This window comes from Capricornis sumatraensis, chromosome 19 (genome assembly GCF_032405125.1).
Source record: "Capricornis sumatraensis isolate serow.1 chromosome 19, serow.2, whole genome shotgun sequence".
Taxonomy (NCBI): domain Eukaryota; kingdom Metazoa; phylum Chordata; class Mammalia; order Artiodactyla; family Bovidae; genus Capricornis; species Capricornis sumatraensis.
The window spans coordinates 76,735,387-76,754,899 of NC_091087.1; the positions used below are offsets into that span (position 1 = coordinate 76,735,387).

The 19,513-nt window shown below is 60.3% G+C and overlaps 1 protein-coding gene across 1 annotated transcript; it reads left to right on the forward strand.

The window, feature by feature from the left end:
- The first annotated feature begins 16,185 nt into the window (after window positions 1–16,185).
- TMEM121 (transmembrane protein 121) lies at window positions 16,186–17,142 on the forward strand. Its single transcript, XM_068990850.1, has one exon. It carries the CDS (start codon window positions 16,186–16,188, stop codon window positions 17,140–17,142), a length of 957 nt encoding a protein of 318 aa, XP_068846951.1.
- Window positions 17,143–19,513: the final 2,371 nt, after the last annotated feature.

Genomic DNA, 19,513 nt, shown 5'->3' on the forward strand with positions numbered 1-19,513 from the left:
CTGCCGGACGGGAGCAAGTCCATGGAAGGACTCCCTGCCTCCTGTGGAGTCCCTGGGGCCGCGACGGCCACGGCCTTCGGGAACCCGAGCTTTAGAAACTCAAGTGGAAACTCAGTGCCTTGGGGCTGGCACTCCTCCGCTGACCCGCAGGCCCAGTACAGTTCAGCCAGAAGCCCCGTGTGTCCGTGCGTCTGTGGGACTCGGGGTGCTGACCCTGGAACACGCGGTGGCCCATCCTGAGAGGCCAGGCTGGTGGGCGGCGGGCCCTCTGTGGTGACCCTGAGGCAGGAGCTTGCCCAGGTTGTGGGGTGCAGGCTGGGGCCCTGGGGTCGGGCTCCTCCTGCTGTGGTAATAAGTGAGCATGGTCCCCATCCGGCCACTCCGGGGGGCTGAGGCCCAGCGGGCAGGCCAGAGGCCCCGGAGAATGTGCCCTGGGCCGCAGGCCTCACCCGCTCCTCCTCGGACCCTCTGCTTCCCCTGCACTCCCCCTGGCCTGCCGGCCACCAGAGTCCCCTTCTGCGTGTGATGTGACAGGCTCACAGGCTGGACCCCTGGCCTCGCGTGGGGCAGCGCAGGCCCGTGTGTGCCCTGGAGCCAGCCCGGCCTCCCACCCGCAGACACAGCCCTGCAGGAGGTGGGCACACCGCGCCCCCGCTCGTTGGGGACTCACTTCATTGAGGCGGAGGCCTGGTCACTGAAAGAAGCTGGAGCTGCAGCTCTTTGCGGTACCGGCCGTGTGTCAAGGCTGGAGTGGAGTGGATGGAGCTGTCTGTCCAGAGGCCCCAGAAGAGAGGAAACAGGCAATCAGATGAACCTCCGCTGTAACCAGGGGCGACGGGCAGGGCCGCCTGTGGGTGAGGGGTAGCGCGGGGCGGGGCGCCTGGATTCCAACCGCGGCCCCCCGAGCCCCCTCAGGCACGTCTTTCGAGGTGGGCGTCCGCTGTCGCCAAGGGGAGAGGCAAGGAGCGAGCGTCACGGCACGCGGGCCCCCTGCCGAGGCCTCCTGGGGCCCAGGGGCCCAAGCGCGGAGTCTTCTAGAAAACAAGCCCGTCGCAGAAGACGAGCGGAGCCCCCGAGACTCGGGCCGGGAGGGCTCGCCCCCGGGGGGCCTCGCTGGCGGTCACGCCGTGAAGACCCTTGCTTCCGCCGCAGGACGCGCCGCTTCCACCCTCGTGGCCTGAGATCCTCGCGTGACGCGGCCAAAGAAAGGCGCTGGTCACGCGCGTGTGACTTTGGAGACGTTCGGCTCTGGGGTGCCACTCGCCCCCGGGCCCCTGTCCTGGGTCACCTGTGGCGTCAGAAGGCAGGGCGAGGGCCCAGGTGCCCCCGCAGCCGGGCAGCTCCGCCCGCCGCCCCCGGACTCTCATCCCCGCCGCTCCGTCTCCGTGGTCCTCCAGGCGCCGGACCTCCCTGCCCGCTGGCTGGCCCCCGTCTCCCTCGCCGTATTTGCACGGGTCGGCCTTGGCCTGGGGGCGTGGCTGGCTAGGCAGGACCACAAGCCCCCCCAGACGCCCCTCCCGGCGGCCTGAGGGTGCCCCCGACCCCGCTGAAGTCCAGGTGCGGGCGGGCAGGAGCATCTCCGAGCCGCATGTAGGAGGCAGTCCCTGTCGGCGGGGCCCAGCTGGCCACCCGTGCCCTCCCCGTGGGCGTGGCCGCGGCCGCTGCCCACGAGGTGCCCATGAGCTCCGGGGGCCTCAGCTGGGTCCTGGCTGCCAAGCGTGGCCGGGCAGCGGGCTCTCCGCTGATTCTCCACTGTCGGGCAGCCAGGGCCGCCGCAGTGCCGTGCCTGCCCCGGGGCTGGGGGTAGGCGGGGGCCACCCGGTGCCTGGGGGGGAGCGGACACCCAGAGGAACCTGCATAAGGGGTAGGGGCCTGCCCTGCGGGGTGGGGAGGCCCGCCCTGTGGGGGTGGGGGTGGGGCGACAGGGTGCTGAGCGTCCTGTCCCGGAGGGGCGTCAGGAAACGGGGCGCTTCCGGGGAGACTGCGTGGGAGGGGCACGGACTGCAGGCTCTCCTGTCTCAGGTTGGGAGGGTGGTACCCTGCCCAGGGCCAGGTCCCATCTTGGTTCTGAAGGGCCCCTCTGCCCCGGGTGGTCTGGGGCTCAGTGAAGGGTGGGTGAGGGTCTGGCTGGCGCCTGGGGTCTCTCGCTCTTGGCTGTGGGCGTGTCTGCTGGTGGCTTGCCTTTAAAGCTGTTTTTCTTCCTATAGCCTCTCTGTCTGTTTTTTTTCAGCAGCCCTGTGTCTTCACTGTGGCCTGTCCAGCTGGGGCTCCGGGGCTGGGTTGTGGTGTGTGGGACCTGAGACCCCCAGTGAGGGGCTGCACTGGGAGTGTGGGGTCTCATCCAATGGGCCAACAGGAAATTCCCTCTTCTGGTCTTTATTTACAGGTCCCGTCTCTCCCCCTCCCATTTAGGGACATGTTTAAATCGTGGTGTAAAACACAACATCAAATTTGCCATCTTAATCTGCCTGCTAGTGCCGCAGACACTGGGGGGCACAGGTTCAAGCCCTGGGTGGGGAAGATCCCGGGAGGAGGGCCTGGCACCCCACTCCAGTGCTCTTGGCTGGAGAATCCCATGGACAGAGGAGCCTGGTGGGCTGCAGTCCATGGGGTCACAAAGAGTTGGACACGACTGAACGTGAACACAAAATCATTTTTTAAAAATTGAAATATAGTAGATTTACAATACTGTGTTAGTTTTGGGTATATAGCAAAATGATTCAATTAGATATATATATATCTCAGATTCTTTTCCATTGTAGGTTATTATAAGATATTGAATATATTTCCTTGTGTTATACAGTAAATCTTGGTTGCCTGTTTCATGTTTAGTAGACTGTATCTTTAACACCGTGAAAGTCAAAGTGTTAGCCGCTCAGTTGTGTCTGACTCTGTGACCCCAGGCTTCTCTGTCCTTGGAATTCTCCGGGCAAGAATCCTGGAGAGGGTTGCCATTCCCTCCTCCAAGGGATCTCAATCCCATACTCCTGACTGATTCTTCCCTACCCCCTTTCTCCTTCTGTAACTATGTTTTTTTCTCTCCTATGTCTGTGAGTACGTTTCTTCTTTTTTTAAAGTTAATGATAATGGCCTTTGGCTGCGCTGGGCCTTCGCCGCCGTGCTCAGGCTTCCTCCAGGGGCGTGGGCTGGTCTCTCCCTCGGGGTTGGGGCTTCTCACTGCAGCGGCTTTTCTCCTGGAGCACAGGCTCCAGGCTCACAGGCTTAGCTGCTCGGCAGCATGTGGAATCCTCCCAGACCAGGGATCAAACCCCTGTCCCTTGCATTGGCAGTCAGACTCCCAGCCAGGGCAGTCCTGAGTCTATTTCTGTTCTGTGAATAAATTCATCTGTCTCGGTTTTTGGTTTCCATTTGTAAGTGATATATAATATTAATATTTCTCCTTCTCTTTGTGATTTACTTCACTTAGTATCATAATGTCTAGGCCCACCTATGTTGCTAAAAGTTGCAATATTTCATTCTTTTTTATGCCATCCTAACTATTTATTTTTAAATTTTATTTCGAACATTAATCAGATTGAACGCTGCCACCGGAATTAACTGATGCACATGGATTTTTGCCTGATGTTTGCTGACTTTCAAAAATTGCTTTGCAGGAATTCCTTGAAAATTCGAGATATGAGCACATCATTGGTTTCACACATTATAGATATCTTCTCCATTCTGTCCCCCTCATAGCTCAGTTGATAAAGAATCTACCTGCAATGCAGGAGGTTCCAGTTTGACCCCTGGGTTGGGAAGATCCCCCGGAGAAGGGAAAGGGTACCCACTCCAGCGTTCTGGCCTGGAGAATCCCATGGACTGTTAGGACGGGGCTGCATAGAGTCAGACGCGACTGAGCGACTTTCACTTTCCCTTTCCATTCTGTCGGCGGCTAAAAATTGGCTCATGGTTTCCCTCTGTCGAGTAGGACTTTAAATTTTGTTTTAATTGAATTATGCTTCTGCCTCCTGCTTTTTCGGTTAGTGTTTGAAGACGCGCTTCCGCCTTGTGTCATACTCTCCGCATCTCCTGTCAGTTCCTGCTGCATTCCATCCGGAGTCCACTCTGTGCAAGCAGACAGGAGTCCGATCTCTCCCGGGCAGTGAGCCAGCTTCCAACACCGTCTACACACAAGCTCGCCCGGCCCCCTGCTCTGTGCTGACAGCTTCTCCACACGGCCCCCTTCTCTCCCACCAGGCAGTTCGTGCGCCGGCAGCACGCTGCTTCAGCTCCCTGCGCTTCGTCAGGGTCCACCCTTGGGAGCAGAACCAGTAGAGACGTGCTGTCTGCGGCTGCTGGTGTAGAAAGATCCTGTGGTGACGGCAGCTTCATTTGGCCGCCTTGCTGACGCTCACCAGTCAGCATGGTGACCTGCTCTTGGTCTTCAGGTTTCCCCGTGAAGTACAGCGCCACCTGTGCTCCTCTGGTACGCAACTTTTTACAACTTTTAGGAAGCTTTCTTCCACTCTTATTTTCCTAAGGGCCGTTTTAGAATCATAACTATCAAATGGTTTATCTTCGTTAATTAAGACAGTCATATGATTTTCTCCTTTCTTTATCATAATGATTGCATTATATTAACACATCAGCACCCTTTCCGAAGTCAAGCCACCCTTGCATTCCTGTGAGAAGTCCTGTTTGATCACAATGCTGCAACATTTAAATATGCAGTTGGTTTTGAGTAGGTATAATTTTATTTAGAACATTTATATCGATACTCGACGGGAAATAGGCCTATGACTTTCTTTCTTCTCTGTTTTTCTTTGTATTTCCCTTTTTATGTTATGGAATCAAGGTTACATTGGCCTCATAGCCTCTGCCATCTATTTTTTGGAATAACTTATTAAGATAGGAATTAATTAGGCCTTGAAACTTTTTTCTTGGTCATACTGGGTGGCACTCAGGCTGCTTGTTCCTCGGCCAGGGATTGACCTGTGCCCCCGCACTGGGAGTGTGGAGCCCCCCCCACCCGAGTCCCCCCATGTCCTGGGAGTGTGGAGCCCCCCCACCTGAGTCCCCCCGGCACTGGGAGTGTGGAGCCCCCCCACCCAAGTCCCCCCGGCACTGGGAGTGTGGAGCCACCCCCGCCCTGGGAGTGTGGAGCCCCCCCACCCCGCCCCGGCCCCGGGAGTGTGGAGCCCCCCCACCCCGCCCCGGCCCCGGGAGTGTGGAGCCCCCCCCAGTCCCCTCCCGCCCCCCTCCTCCGCCCTCCTCCGCCCCCCCTCCCCCCTCCTCCGCCCCCCACCTGCCCCGGCCCCGGGAGTGTGGAGCCCTCCTGCGCTGGGAGTGGAGTCTTGGGTTTTTTAAGATTTATTTGTTTGGCCGCGCTGGATCTTCGCGGCTGTGCGCGAGCGTCCTCTCGTTGCGGAACGCAGGAGCGTCTGCTGTGGCACGCGGCCGTCTCATCGCATGCTGGGCTCCCCTGGTCTGGACCATGAGCTCTGGGCATGTGGGCTCAGTAGTTGTGGCGATCGGGCTTAGTTGCCCTGTGGCATGTGGGACCTTCCCAGACCAGGGATCGAGCCCATAAGCCCGGCATTGGCAGGTGGACCCGTAACGGCTACGGCACCGGGGAAGGCCTGGGAATGTGGCGTCTTCACCGTCGGACCAGGGAGGCCTGGACTTGGCTTTTACAAGGTGAAGGCTTTGACTTGAATGAGGCCCAGTTTCTCACTTCATCTCCCGTGGGCTCTGCTTTTGGTGTCACGTTTTTTTTTTTTTTGACCAGTCCCAGGTCATGAAGATTTCCTTTGATGTTCCCTTCTGCAAATTTATAGTTTTTACATTTAGACATACTAACCACTTTGTGTTAATTTTTGTGTTAGATATTAGGTTAGCTTAAGGATTGTTGTGTTTTTTTTTGGCATATGAATGTCCAGTGAGTGAAAATTCTATCCCTTCCCTGTTGAATCACCTTCACACCTTAGTTAGAGCGCATTGGTTGCGCTCAGCAAAGCAGGAGGGGAAAGGAACTTCCTCAGGCTGATGCAAAGAATCTGCCACTTTCAAGAGACTTGCGTCCAAAACATAAAAAGAATTCTTTCTTGCAACTCAACAGTAAGAGGGCCATAGCACGATGGAAAAATGGGTAGTGGATTTGAACAGATGTTTCTCCAAAGAAGATACAGACTTGAGCAGTGAGCACATGAGGGGGTGCCCAGCATCATGAGCCACAGTGGGAAGGGCAACTCCAGCTGTGAGGAAGCAGACGCCCCTTCAACCCTGGGGGGCTGTGATGAACAATACTGACAAGTAACAATCACTGGGGGGAATGTGAAGAAATTGGAGCCCTGATATACTGCTGGTGAGAACGTAAAACAGTCTGCAAAACAGCAGCTCCTCAAATTGTTAACCTTGGAGTCACCTCATGACCCAGCACTTCCACTCCTGGGTATACACTCAAGAGGAATGAAGACATGTGTCCACACAAAGTCTCCTTCAGAAAACAATCTTGTACAAAGTGTCCATTGAAACATTATTTATAGCCAAAAAGTGGGAACAACAGAAATGTCCAACTGATAAACAGATAATAAATCTGGAGTAAACAGTGGAAGGTTACTTGGCAATAAAGAAGAATAATGACAGGGGCACCTGCTTTCTAAAATAAGTCACAGAAGAACGTATTGTGCGATTCTATTAGCACGAAATGCCCAGAATAGGCGGCAGATCTAAAGAACAGATTAGCGGTCGCCTAGAGTTCGGGAACCTGGGGAAGACTTGGGAAGTGACTGCTAACAAGTCTGAGGCTCCTTTTCGGGGGCGATGAAAATGTGCTAGGATTGTGACATGTGCGAATATACTAAAAAAACTTTGAATTGTAAACTTCAAATGTGTGAATTGCATGGTATGTGAATGATACTAAGTCTGAGTAAAAATCCGACTATAGGGGTGTGGGTTTATTTCTGGACTCCAGTCTGTTCATATGGATCTATGCGCTCATCCTTTGACAATACGAACTGGTTTGATTACTTCAGATTTACAATGTCTTTTTAAAAGAAATTATTTCTTTGGCTCCCCTCGGTCTCAGTTGCCGCGTGTGTGATTCAGTTCCCTGACCGAGGACTGAACCTGGGCCCCTTGCACTGGAGCAGAGTCCTAGCCACGCGGCCACCGGAGGAGCTCCCTGCAATGACTCTTAAAGTCGGTTGGTGAGGATCCTCCAGCGTCTCCCCTTCTCTTCCAGAATCGTCTTGGTTACTGTCCTCCCTTTGCATTTCTATATAAATGTGAGAGTGACCTTGTCTGTATCTACAAAGCTTCCTCCCCAGATTTTGACTGGAGCTGCATTAAATCGGTGGGTCGTTTTGGAGGAGAACTGGCATCTTGACGACACTGCACCTTCTCCCTCATGAACACAGTCTTCTATTTATTTAATCCTCGGTTTCTCCCATCAGCATTTTGCAATTTTCATCACACAGATCCTATACATGTTTTGTTAGATTGATATCAAAGTATTTAATTTTGAGGGGAGCTAAAGTGTTATTCCCCTAAAATTTTTGGTTTTCACTTGTTTGCTTCCAGTAGAAGAAGAATTGAAGTTGTTTTGACCTTGTATCCTACAACCTTGCTAACCTCACTTATTTGTACTCAGATATTTTTAAGTAGAACATTTGGGATTTTCTATATAGACTTCATTGTCATCTATGAATAAAGAGGGGGTTTCCCAGGTAGCTCAGTGGTCGAGAACCTGCCTGCCAATGCAGGAGACGAAAAAGATGTGGGTTCAATCCCTGGGTCGGGCAGATCCCCTGCAGAAGGTCGTGACAGCCCATTCTAGTATTCCTGCCTGAAGAATGTGGTGGACAGAGGAGCCAGATGGGCTACAGGCCATGGGGTTGCAAAGAATCGGACACAACTGAGGCGACTTAGCACACACTCACACGTGCAGGCGTGAGTATAGAGTCTTCTCACTTCTATCATGTAAGTCACTTAGCACACACTCACACGTGCAGGCTTGAGTAGAGTCTTCTCACTTCTATCATGTGAGTCACTTGGCACACACTCACACATGCAGGCTTGAGTAGAGTCTTCTCACTTCTATCATGTGAGTCACTTAGCACACACTCACACGTGCAGGCTTGAGTAGAGTCTTCTCACTTCTATCATGTGAGTCACTTAGCACAGACTCACATGTGCAGGTGTGAGTAGAGTCTTCTCACTTCTATCATGTGAGTCACTTAGCACACACTCACATGTGCAGGCTTGAGTAGAGTCTTCTCACTTCTATCATGTGAGTCACTTAGCACACACTCACATGTGCAGGCTTGAGTAGAGTCTTCTCACTTCTATCATGTGAGTCACTTAGCACACACTCACACGTGCAGGCGTGAGTAGAGTCTTCTCACTTCTATCATGTAAGTCACTTAGCACACACTCACATGTGCAGGCTTGAGTAGAGTCTTCTCACTTCTATCATGTGAGTCACTTAGCACAGACTCACATGTGCAGGCGTGAGTAGAGTCTTCTCACTTCTATCATGTAAGTCACTTAGCACACACTCACACGTGCAGGCTTGAGTAGAGTCTTCTCACTTCTATCATGCAGGTCACTTAGCACAGACTCACGCGTGCAGGCGTGAGTAGAGTCTTCTCACTTCTATCATGTAAGTCACTTAGCACAGATTCATGTGTGCAGGCGTGAGTAGAGTCTTCTCACTTCTATCATGCAGGTCACTTAGCACAGACTCACATGTGCAGGCGTGAGTAGAGTCTTCTCACTTCTATCATGTGAGTCACTTGGCACACACTCACACGTGCAGGCTTGAGTAGAGTCTTCTCACTTCTATCATGTAAGTCACTTAGCACAGATTCACGCGTGCAGGCGTGAGTAGAGTCTTCTCACTTCTATCATGCAGGTCACTTAGCACAGACTCACGCGTGCAGGCGTGAGTAGAGTCTTCTCACTTCTATCATGTGAGTCACTTAACATACTCACGCGTGCAGGCGTGAGTAGAGTCTTCTCACTTCTATCATGTATGTCACTTAGCACAGACTCGCGTGCAGGCGTGAGTAGAGTCTTCTCAGTTCTATCATGTAGGTCACTTAGCACACACTCACACGTGCAGGCGTGAGTAGAGTCTTCTCACTGCTATCATGTAGGTCACTTATCACACACTCACGCGTGCAGGTGTGAGTAGAGAGTCTTCTCACTCCTATCATATAAGTCACTTCTTTTTCCTATTGTATTGCGCTGGCTAGGGCTGCCAGTCCAGTTGTGAATAGCGGTGGATATGCCTTCTCATGCGGAGAGCTGACTCACTGGAAAAGACCCTGATGCTGGGAGGGGTTGGGGGCAGGAGGAGAAGGGGCCAACAGAGGATGAGATGGCTGGATGGCACTGCTGACACGATGGACGTGAGTCTGTGTGAACTCCGGGAGCTGGTGATGAACAGGGAGGCCTGGTGTGCTGCAGTTCATGGGGTTGCAAAGAGTCGGACACGACTGGGCGACTGAACTGAACTGAACTGAACTGAGTGGATCCAGGGGACATCTTTGCCTTGTTTCTGATTTTAGAGTAAAACACCCAGTCGTTCAGAATTAACTATCACATTAGCTGTAGATTTTTTTCCTCTCTTTCTTTGAGATGTCATTTACTATATTTAGTGAAGACTCTCCTGTTTCTAGTTTGCTGAGAGTGTTTATCATGGGTGGATACTGAATTCTGTCAAGCGCTTTCTTCACATGAGTTGATATGCTCGTGTGGTTTCTTCTTTAGACTGCTAATATAGTGGATCACACTGATTCATTTTCCCACGTGGAACCAGCCTTGTTTTTCTGAGATAATCTTCATGTGGTTGTGGTTTTTATATTTTATGTTGCTTGCTTCTATTTGCTAATATTTTGATGAGGATTTTTATGACATGATGACATTGGATTTTCGTTTCCCTTGTGGGTTGGTTGGATTTTCCCTGGTTCTTCATATGCAGAGTGATGTTGGATTGTATCCTGCAATTTAAGCATTATGTTATAAATATCTGGTTTTGTTTAAACCCCATTGAGAATGGTGACATTTCTGTTTTAGCACACAGTCAACCCAGTTGGGTTCAAGCTGCAAATTCCAGGTGGCCTTGTGTGGACAGCGGTTTCAGCGCCGGTCCTGCTCTCACAGCCTTTGCAGCGTTGTTTGAACTCTGTCCTGTGTGGGCACTGCCAAGTGGCCAGTGTGGGGCCTGGGCAATGCTGTGTCCTGTGGTTCACTTCTTGAACTTGGTGTGGCACACAGCTTGGGGGTGAGCCCAGAAGTCATAAGCCACCTCATGGCTGCTCTCTGGAGCCCCTTCCTGGCTCGTCTCTGTCACGTTCCGGCTGCCTGAGGCTCCGCCTTCCAGTCCTCTGGCAGAAGTTGGGGGCTTCACTCACCCCACGCTCCTGTACACTCCCCCGACTGAGCCTGCGTCTCGAGACAGAAAAGGCCTGGCTCTCCCCCTCCCCTCGAAGCAAGCGGGTCCCACCCTCTGGAGCGTGTCTCCTCTGACTGCAGAGGCGGGTCTCACCCCTAAAAAGGTGCCTGTGAGCCCCACTGCCTTGACTGCAGCCCGGCTACAGGTGGGACTGCCAGGGGCCCCAAACCAGCAAACAGAGCCACCCTCCCCATCCCTCTCCTCTCCCTCGCTGAGCCAGAGCTAGAGGGCTTCTGGAGCCCCCGTCCTTGTCACAGCCCCTGGCTGACTTCTGGCGCAGCGGAGTCCAGCCAGGGCCACAGGGGGAAGACCCTGAGGCTCTCCGCCGGGTCGGTGCTTCCAGTTCTGGTCCCCCCACCCCCCGCCATCTGCCTGCCTCTGCTCCGTCTTCAGAGGCCTCAGTGCCTCCTGCGCCACCTTCTCTCCGCAGGTGCGCTTGCTGGGAGAGACCAGGCCCATCTCACCCGCAGTGGGAGCCCAGGAGGCGGGAAAGGAAAAGACCGCAAACAAGCGCGCCTCCTCCGTCTCGCCTGGGTGGCGCTCCCTGTCTCGCCTCCTCTGGCTTACCCTTACTGAAGTGAGTGTGTGTGTGTGTGTGTGTGTGTGTGTGTGCGCATGGACGTCGCATTCTGGGCCACTGGAGGGTGAACTGCAGGTACCAGTCCACCTGGACATGTCATCATGCCTCGCTCCAGAAATGGCTCCTGGGGAGCAGCCTGCCCCGGAGACCTCCGTGGCGATGCCACCTGCCACCTCCTTCAGTGCATATTTGCACAGCCGGTCCTTCCCCATCCACAATCTCAGAATTTATCTGTGTCCCTTGTAAACAGTATCCATTTTAATAAAAAAAAAAAACCCAAACAGACTGACCATCTTAGTCTTTCCATGGGAGTGTTTGGTCTGTTTGCATCTAATGTGATTACCGCTAAACGAGCTCGTGGACCTGCCGTCTTTAGAAGTTTCCTAATTTCTGCAGCTGCGCTATCTCCCCCTCTCGTTTCTTGTCCATGGGGCTGATTACGGAGAAAAGTTCCGTGGTTTCTTTCCACGTGTGTGAGCGCTACGGTCTGCGTATGTTCCTTCGGCTCTGCAGCAAGAAGCTGCCCGGCGCCGTCTTACCTCACTTGTTGGCTGGCCCTCTGCGTTTCTCTTACTTCACAGGGAAGCTGCCCGGCGCCGTCTTACCTCACTTCAGTTAGCCGGCCCTCTGCGTTTCTCTTACTTCACAGGCCAGGGTTGCATTTTTACTTCATGTTTTCTGAAACAGGGTCATTCCGAAGCACCTAAAAATTTTTTTGTAATGTACCTCAGTTCACTTTTTTATTTTAAAGAGCCTTTGTTGAATTTGTTACAATATTGCTTCTGTTGTGGGATTTCAGCTCCTTGAGCAGGGATCAAAGGTGCGCCCCCTGCATGGGAAGGTGAGGCCTCAACCACTGGACTGCCAGGAAAGTCCCAGTTCACTCTTATGTTTTTAAAAACATTCATCTGGCTTCGGCTTCGTTGCAGCGTGTGGGATCTCCGGTCTCCCCTGCGGCGCGTGGGGCGGAACCCAGGCCCCTGTACTGGGAGCGCGGAGTCCCAGCCCCTGGACCTCCAGGGAAGCCCTGCTAAGCATTTTCATCACTGCCGTTATAGTCTGTGTTAAGACTGCCCCTGGTCTCCCTGATCTCATATCTGGGATTCGTTTCTTTGCCCAGAGTGCCTCCTTCAGCAAACTCTGTCTGAGCAAAGTCAGATTTTAGGTTGGCCGCTGTATTAGTAACCCACCGCTGCTGTGACGAGTCGCCACAGGTGAGCGCAGCATAGATTTAGTCTTGCAGCCCCGCAGTCTCACTGGGCTCAAATCCAGATGCTCTAGAGAGTGGCCTCCGTGCCTTTCCAGCTTCTAGAGGCGCCTGTATTTCTCGGCTCCTGGCCACTCCCTGCACCTTCCAAGCCGACTGTAGCCTCTTCCGATCTCTCTGACCCTCACACCCCACCTCCCTCCCACAAGGAAGCTGGTGATGACAACGCCTGCCCCGGCAATCTGGGATGATCCCAGATCTCAAGGCCTGTGATTTAATCATATCATCCAGAGGGAGCTGGCACACGTCCCAAGTGTTCTGGGCCTGGCTGGGGGCAGGGCAGGGGGGGCAGGGGGTGCAGAACACTGATGCAGACATGCGGGACTGGGGTAAAGACTGGACTTTCCCAGCAGCCCCTGGGTGAGTGGGGAGGGCAGAGTGAGAGGAGGTGGGCAGGGAGGCCTGGCGGGCAGCCCCTCCTCCAGGGCAGATGGCGGCGGGAGGTGTGGGCTCAGGGGACCCTGGGGCTGCCCTGGTCTCCTCTGCCTTCCCGGCCAGCCAGGGTGGGTCTCCCACAGGGCTGCTGGTGGTGCCCGCTGACCTGCCGGAACCTGCACCTCCATGCTGCAGGAAGTGGTCTTGGTACCTGGGCCCCTGGGCCCTGGAGACTCCTTGGGGAAGGTAAGTCACCCTCGTGGACCTGGGGCCCCTCCCTGGGCACAGAGGCAGCGTTGGGGCCCTGACTGCACTTCCTCCAGTGAGAGCCAGCCTCCAGTGCTGGTATCCAGCAGTCAACTGTCCTGAGAGCCCAGTCCCAGAGCATCTCACCGTCTTCCTCATGCCCCTCAGGAACGGCCCAGGGCAGCCTGCTGGCTCCAGGGCACCCCTGGAGGGCCTGATGCTGGGGAAGGGCGGCAGAGCCCATCATTGGCGCAGACTCGGCCGCCTGTGTGGGACCAGGCACTGCCGGGGCCTGGGTGTGAGCAGGCAGGTGCGGTGGGGCCCAGGGGGTCCCTTCACCTTCTCACCTGCTCTTCTCCGTCAGAGGCAGCAGGCAGGCAGCGGGTGCGCGCCCCTCCTCCGTCCCAGGGTGGACGTGGCTGCGATGTTGGCGGCGGTGCTCAGTGAGGGCAGGGTGGGGACTCCGGTGGGTGGAAAGCGGCCTGAGCCTCCAAAGCCTAGCCGCTCCCGGATGGCTGCTCACTGCCCCTGTTCTCCGGCCTCAGATGAGGACGGGGTGGGGCGGAGGAGCCCAGGACCCAGCGTCTCTGGGAGGCGGCACCGCGTCCCCAAACGAGGCCCCGTGGGGCCACCTGCAGAGGGGCGGCGGCCCCCGGGCCCTCCTCGGGGCCAGCTCCGCCGTCAGGCCGCCTGCTGCCGGCGATCAGAGTCGCCCTGGTCGGCGGCCTGGGTGTGGGCTGCCGCGGAATTTCAGGGCGCCCGCAGGCGCGTCTCCCTCGGGTTGCGGAGTGACGCCGGTGGAGAGGCTTCCCGGGCCGCGCGTGGAGCCCGGGGGCGTCCGGCTTCCTAGTGCCGAGGTCCCGGGCGCCGCTGCCGCGCAGGGCTGTCGCCCTGGCAACCGGCGCCGCTGAGGGGTGGGGGCGCGGGGACCCCAGTCCGGGTCCGGCGGGGGCGGGCGGCCGGGAGCGTGGGGCGGGGCCTCGGGCCGGGGGCGGGGCGCGCGCGGGCGGGGGGCGCCGCGGAGCCGAGGAGAGCGCGGACTCGGGGGCGCGCAGACGAGCTCCGTGGGGCCGGGCCCCGCGCGCGCAGCATCCGGCCGGCGGCGGGTAGGTGCGGGCAGGGCACGCGGGCAGGGAGCCCCGGTGAGCCCCGAGTGGCCGGCCGCAGGGGTGGCAGGGTGCAGCGGCGGCGCTGCAGGGGTGAGGCCTGGCGGCCAGACTGCCTGGACCAGGCCCTGTCGCGGGGAGCGGGCGGAGCGGACCGAGGAGTCTAGACGCAGGCTGCCGGGAGCGGCCCAACCCCTTCACCGGCCTCGCCTCCGTCCGATCGGGCTGCGGGAGGGCCGCCTTTTCCTCTCACCCTACCACCCCTTGTGGGCACTGAGGGATGCTTGCGAGGCGCCAGGGAAGAGGCGGGCAGCGAAGCGCCCAGAGGCCCCGGAGTCTGTGAGGTCCGGGCAGCCAAGCAGGAGGCCCCGGGCCGGGCTCAGGACGGCGGGGCCAGCAGGGCCTGGGACCGGTCCCCAGGGAGAGGCCCTGCGGCTGCGGGGGAAGGGCGGCCAGGCCCTGGCTCCGGCCTTCTGGAGCAGGGGCTGGGGCTCCCTGCGTGAGCGCCGGTCGGGACAGGGTCTGTCTGGCCCCCGCGGCCCTGGCCCAGGTCTGATGAGCGCGTGAGGGAGTGGAAACGCCCGTGGAGTGGATGGGAGGCGGGGTGCGCGTTGCAGCGGTTGTTTGGCTCCTTGGCCGGGCCAAGGGCTGGGATGAAGGAGGTTCCCAGGCCGCTGCTGCAGCCCCGGGGGGGGGGCCGCGGGGGGGCTTCGTGGGTCAAGTGTGTCCACACAGTGGGGGTGAAGCAGGGTTGTGTGTGTGATGGGGGGCAGGAGCTCATGGAATTGTGGGCGCAGGAGCTAGGCCGATGACCCTCCCAGGGCACCTTCTACTCCAGGCGTCCACGCTCAGAGTGGTGGGCTCCTGCATGTGGTGGCAGAGCCCCTGGGAGGCGGGTGCCAGGTGGGGCAGCAGCTAGGATGAGACCAGGGCTGGCGGCGCCCACTTGGAAGGGGGCCTTCCTCCCCAGGCGGTGGGGGCTGCAGTGCCACCAGGGGAGGCCGAGCGCCAGCTCCACAGTCGCGGGTGACATTAAATTTTATGTCTTTGTCTAGACAGGGCAGTAAACAGAGCTGGGGCCAGGGGTGCTGTGGGCGAGACTGGAGGGGTGGGGAGCCTGGCTAGGAGTGAGCCTCAAGTGACTTTGGGGTGGATGAGGCCTGGGCCCTCTGTCTTTCCTGAGGGTGTCAGCGGGCACACGGGTGCTGACCCACAGCCTGGAGTGGGGCTGTGACCAGCCCCGCCGTGACAGCCAGTGCCAGGGGTGTGAGACGGGTGCAGGGGCTGGCGGCCCCGCGGGTAGCAGAGGAGGCTTCCTGACTGCCACCAAGGCTCGGGGGCAGGGGGCGACTGGGGGCCCACCCCTTCGTGGTGAGCAGGGCGAGCTGGCGTCAGGGCTGGGGGAGTTCAGAGCGCAGTAGGGCAGCAGGGAGCCACGGTGCGTGCAGGGCGGAAGAGAACGGGCCACACGCCCTGTGGAGAGTGGACCACAGGCGAGACCGAGTTTGCGGAAGCAGGGAGGAAAGATGCCGGGGCTGCGAGGCAGGGGCAGTGGGGCGCGGAGGGGCTTTGGGGATGGAGCCTCCGGGACCTGGATGACTCTCAGTCCTGGATCGGAGAACCGGCTCACAGCCCCGGCTCCTCGCGCCTTCGCTTCTCGCCGAGCCGAGGGCGCAGGCCCGCCTCCCTCCCGGTGCGGCGCGGCGAGCGAGGCTGCCCGAGCGGGAACGGCCGCGGGACGGGACTCCGGGCGAGCGGCGCGGGCCGCTGGAGCCGGAGGGACAAAGCCTCAGGGCGCCGGGGCCGCGCGCGGCAGGGAGCAGCCGCTTCCGCCCCCGTCCCCCCTCGGCTTCGGCGGGAACGCGGCCCCGGCCTCAGGTGCGGCGGCGGCGCCCCCTGGAGGCCCGGGCTCGGCGCGCGGCCCCTCCCGCGCGCGCGTGCGGCAGAGCCCGGCCTGGGGCCCGGACAGGGTTCCACCGGGGAAGGGCGCCGGGGGGTGGGGGAGCGGCCGCCCGCTCTGCGTGCTGACCCCGTCTGCTCTGATCTCCCCAGATTCCGAGCTCGCCGGCCCGGAGCAGCGGCGCCCTCGGGGCGCCTGGACAGGCCCCGCGCCATGCCCGAGGGCTGAGTGCTGCCGCCGCCGCCGCCGCAGGGCCTCGTCCCGCCTCGCGTGGGACCGCGCGCGCCCAGGTCGGGGCCCAGGCGGCCGACCATGGTGCTGCCTCCCCCGGACCGGCGCCACGTGTGCCTGACCACGCTGGTGATCATGGGCAGCATGGCGGTCATGGACGCGTACCTGGTGGAGCAGAACCAGGGCCCGCGCAAGATCGGCGTGTGCATCATCGTGCTGGTGGGCGACGTGTGCTTCCTGCTGGTGCTGCGCTACGTGGCCGTGTGGGTGGGCGCCGAGGTGCGCACGGCCAAGCGCGGCTACGCCATGATCCTCTGGTTCCTCTACGTCTTCGTGCTGGAGATCAAGCTCTACTTCATCTTCCAAAACTACAAGGCGGCGCGGCGCGGCGCGGCCGACCCGGTGGCGCGCAAGGCGCTGACGCTGCTGCTGTCGGTGTGCGTGCCGGGCCTCTTCCTGCTGCTGGTGGCGCTCGACCGCATGGAGTACGTGCGCACCTTCCGGAAGCGCGAGGACCTGCGCGGCCGCCTCTTCTGGGTGGCGCTGGACCTGCTGGACCTGCTGGACATGCAGGCCAGCCTGTGGGAGCCGCCGCGCAGCGGGCTGCCCCTGTGGGCCGAGGGCCTCACCTTCTTCTACTGCTACATGCTGCTGCTGGTGCTGCCGTGCGTGGCGCTCAGCGAGGTCAGCATGCAGGGCGAGCACATCGCGCCGCAGAAGATGATGCTCTACCCGGTGCTCAGCCTCGCCACCGTCAACGTGGTGGCTGTGCTGGCGCGCGCCGCCAACATGGCGCTGTTCCGCGACAGCCGCGTCTCCGCCATCTTCGTGGGCAAGAACGTGGTGGCGCTGGCCACCAAGGCCTGCACCTTCCTGGAGTACCGGCGCCAGGTGCGCGACTTCCCGCCACCCGCGCTGGCGCTGGAGCTGCAGCCGCCCGCCCCGCAGCGCAACTCGGTGCCGCCGCCCCAGCCGCTGCACGGCCCCCCGGGCCGCCCCCGCGGCCTCTCGCCCACGCGCGATGCCCTGGACACGTGACCGGGGCCCCCAGACTCCGAGACGCGTGGCGGCAGGCGCGCGCGGTTTGCATGGGATGGGGTGGGGTCAGGTGCGGAGAGCGCCCCTACCAGCGGGGCCCGCGGCCGCGCCTTCATCTCAGGGATCCTTCGGACCACGGACCTCGGCCCCGGCCCGGGAGCCAGTGTGTGCGGCCGGGGCGGAGCGGGGAGGGTCCCGCCTCCACCTGCGGGGGGGTCTGGGTGGCAAGGGAGCACAGAGTGGGCCGAGGTCTGGTCCCTTGGGGGTCCCTCGGTGGGGGCCTCTGGCTCAGCGTTTGGGACCGAGGAGGCCTCTGTCATTTTAAAGACTCGTGTTTACAGTTTTGTATGTAACTGGCTGTGCTCTGCCTGTTTGATGCGTCCAGTCTCTGACAGCCGGGGAGGGGTGTGCGCGAGTGACGGCGGGGTGGGGCCTGTGTCCTTCCCAGGCCTCCTCCCAGGGGCTTCTCCCCAGCCCCTGCGCAGGCACAATTGCCTGGGCATTCTGAGGCAGACCCTGCAGCTTCCCTGTTCCTGTCCCCACCCCCGCCCCCATCCCCGAGATGCTGGCCCTGTCCCCGCCCCTCCCTCCCCACCCCCTCACCCCCAGCCCAGAAGTGTCCAGCGCCCAAGTTTCCCTGGCACCCCGGGGGCTCTCCCTGGCCAGGACAGCGGGATGCCAGATGGGACCCGGCCCCAGCTCGGCTCCCTGTGGCCCGGGACAGGGCAGTGGAGCCCAGATGCCTGGGGAGCCAGTGGCACCCGGGGCCCAGGGCTTGGTGCCCAGAGGTGCAGAGCGGCCACCTTGCTGGCTGGTCTGTCTGGAGAGCCCACGGGGCAAAGCCCATCCGCAGGGCTCTCTGCGGCTCTGCCCAGGCCCTTGCACCTGAGATGGGACTCTGGGTGCCCAAAAGTCCTGGGAGGGGCTCGTAGCCTCTGGGGAGGGGCCCTTTGCCTTGGGCCTGGTGAGGCTGTGGACCAGGCTGTTTGAGGAGGCCTTGAAAACCTGTCCTGGCTTCCTGAGGTGGCTTCCGGAGGCCAAAAGTGACCCAGCGCCGGCCAGCTGACTGTCCGCCTGTTCTTCCCTCACTCATTGGCTCACAGGTCCTCACTGAGTGTCCACGCCCTGCTGGCCCCGAGCAGGCCCTGATGCTGAGCCAGGCAGACTGTCCCTGTGGACGCAGCCGGGCCACGGGGCCTGACAGGAGGGCTCTGCGCTGGGAGGCCTTCCTCAGAGCAGGTTTGGAGCCCGCGCGGAGGCCTGGGTGGGACAGGCCTGGGAGGAGCTTGACGGGCTCTGAGGCGGTGGGGCCTGGCGGGGGCGTGGCGGGCAGCCCCACCAGACCGGCTCCAAGTTGGGGGTGAGGGCGGGGGTCCCTGCGTGGGGGCCCTGGGTGTCCCTGGGGGCGGGGGTGAGGGCGGGGGTCCCTGCGTGGGGCCCCTGGGTGGCCCTGGGGGTGGGGATGAGGGCGGGGTCCCTGCGTGGGGGCCCTGGGTGTCCCTGGGGGTGGGGGTGAGGGCCGGGGTCCCTGCGTGGGGCCCCTGGTGGCCCTGGGGGGCGGGGATGAGGGCGGGGGTCCCTGCGTGGGGGCCCTGGGTGTCCCTGGGGGCGGGGGTGAGGGCGGGGGTCCCTGCGTGGGGGCCCTGGGTGTCCCTGGGGGCGGGGGTCCCTGCGTGGGGGCCCTGGGTGTCCCTGGGGGCGGGGGTGAGGGCCGGGGTCCCTGCGTGGGGGCCCTGGGTGGCCCTGGGGGATGGGGGCAGGGCCAGAAGTGGGGACACGTCTACTAAGACAGGCGGTGGCAGGGTGGACGGTCACGCAGGAGTTTTGGGGGAAACCAAGAATTTTGTGCGAGGCCCCCCACATGGAGAGGATCCTGGGCCCGTCTTAGAAGCACACATGGGACTAGGCAAGGCCCGGGCCAGGGGTCCCCCTGGACTCGCAGTGTGGCGGGGAAGGGCCTGTGGGGGATCGGGGGCAGCCGAGTGGAGGGGCAGGTGGCCAGCATGGGGTGGGCGGAGACACGGTCAGGGCAGCTGGGAAGCCACAGGCAACTCTGCAGGCCCAGCCTGGCCTCCTTCCGGGGGGCCTGATGTCAGTGTGCGTCTGGGGACAGAGGGCCCGAGGCCTGAGGACACATGGTCCCACCGAGTTCCCCGGCCCAGGGCGCTGCCGATGTCTCGATGTCTCCCGGGCTGTCCAAGGACCGCAGCAGCAGTGAGCCCCACGCCATCTCAGAAGCAGCGACCGAGCTGCGGAAGCCGTGGGGGGGGGGGGGTTGGCGGCTCCCCTTGTGAGCCTCCCCGTGTCGTTGGGGGCGTCCCGCAGGGGCCCGGGTCCAGAACTGGGTCCTGCGAGGTCCCTGCCTCATCAG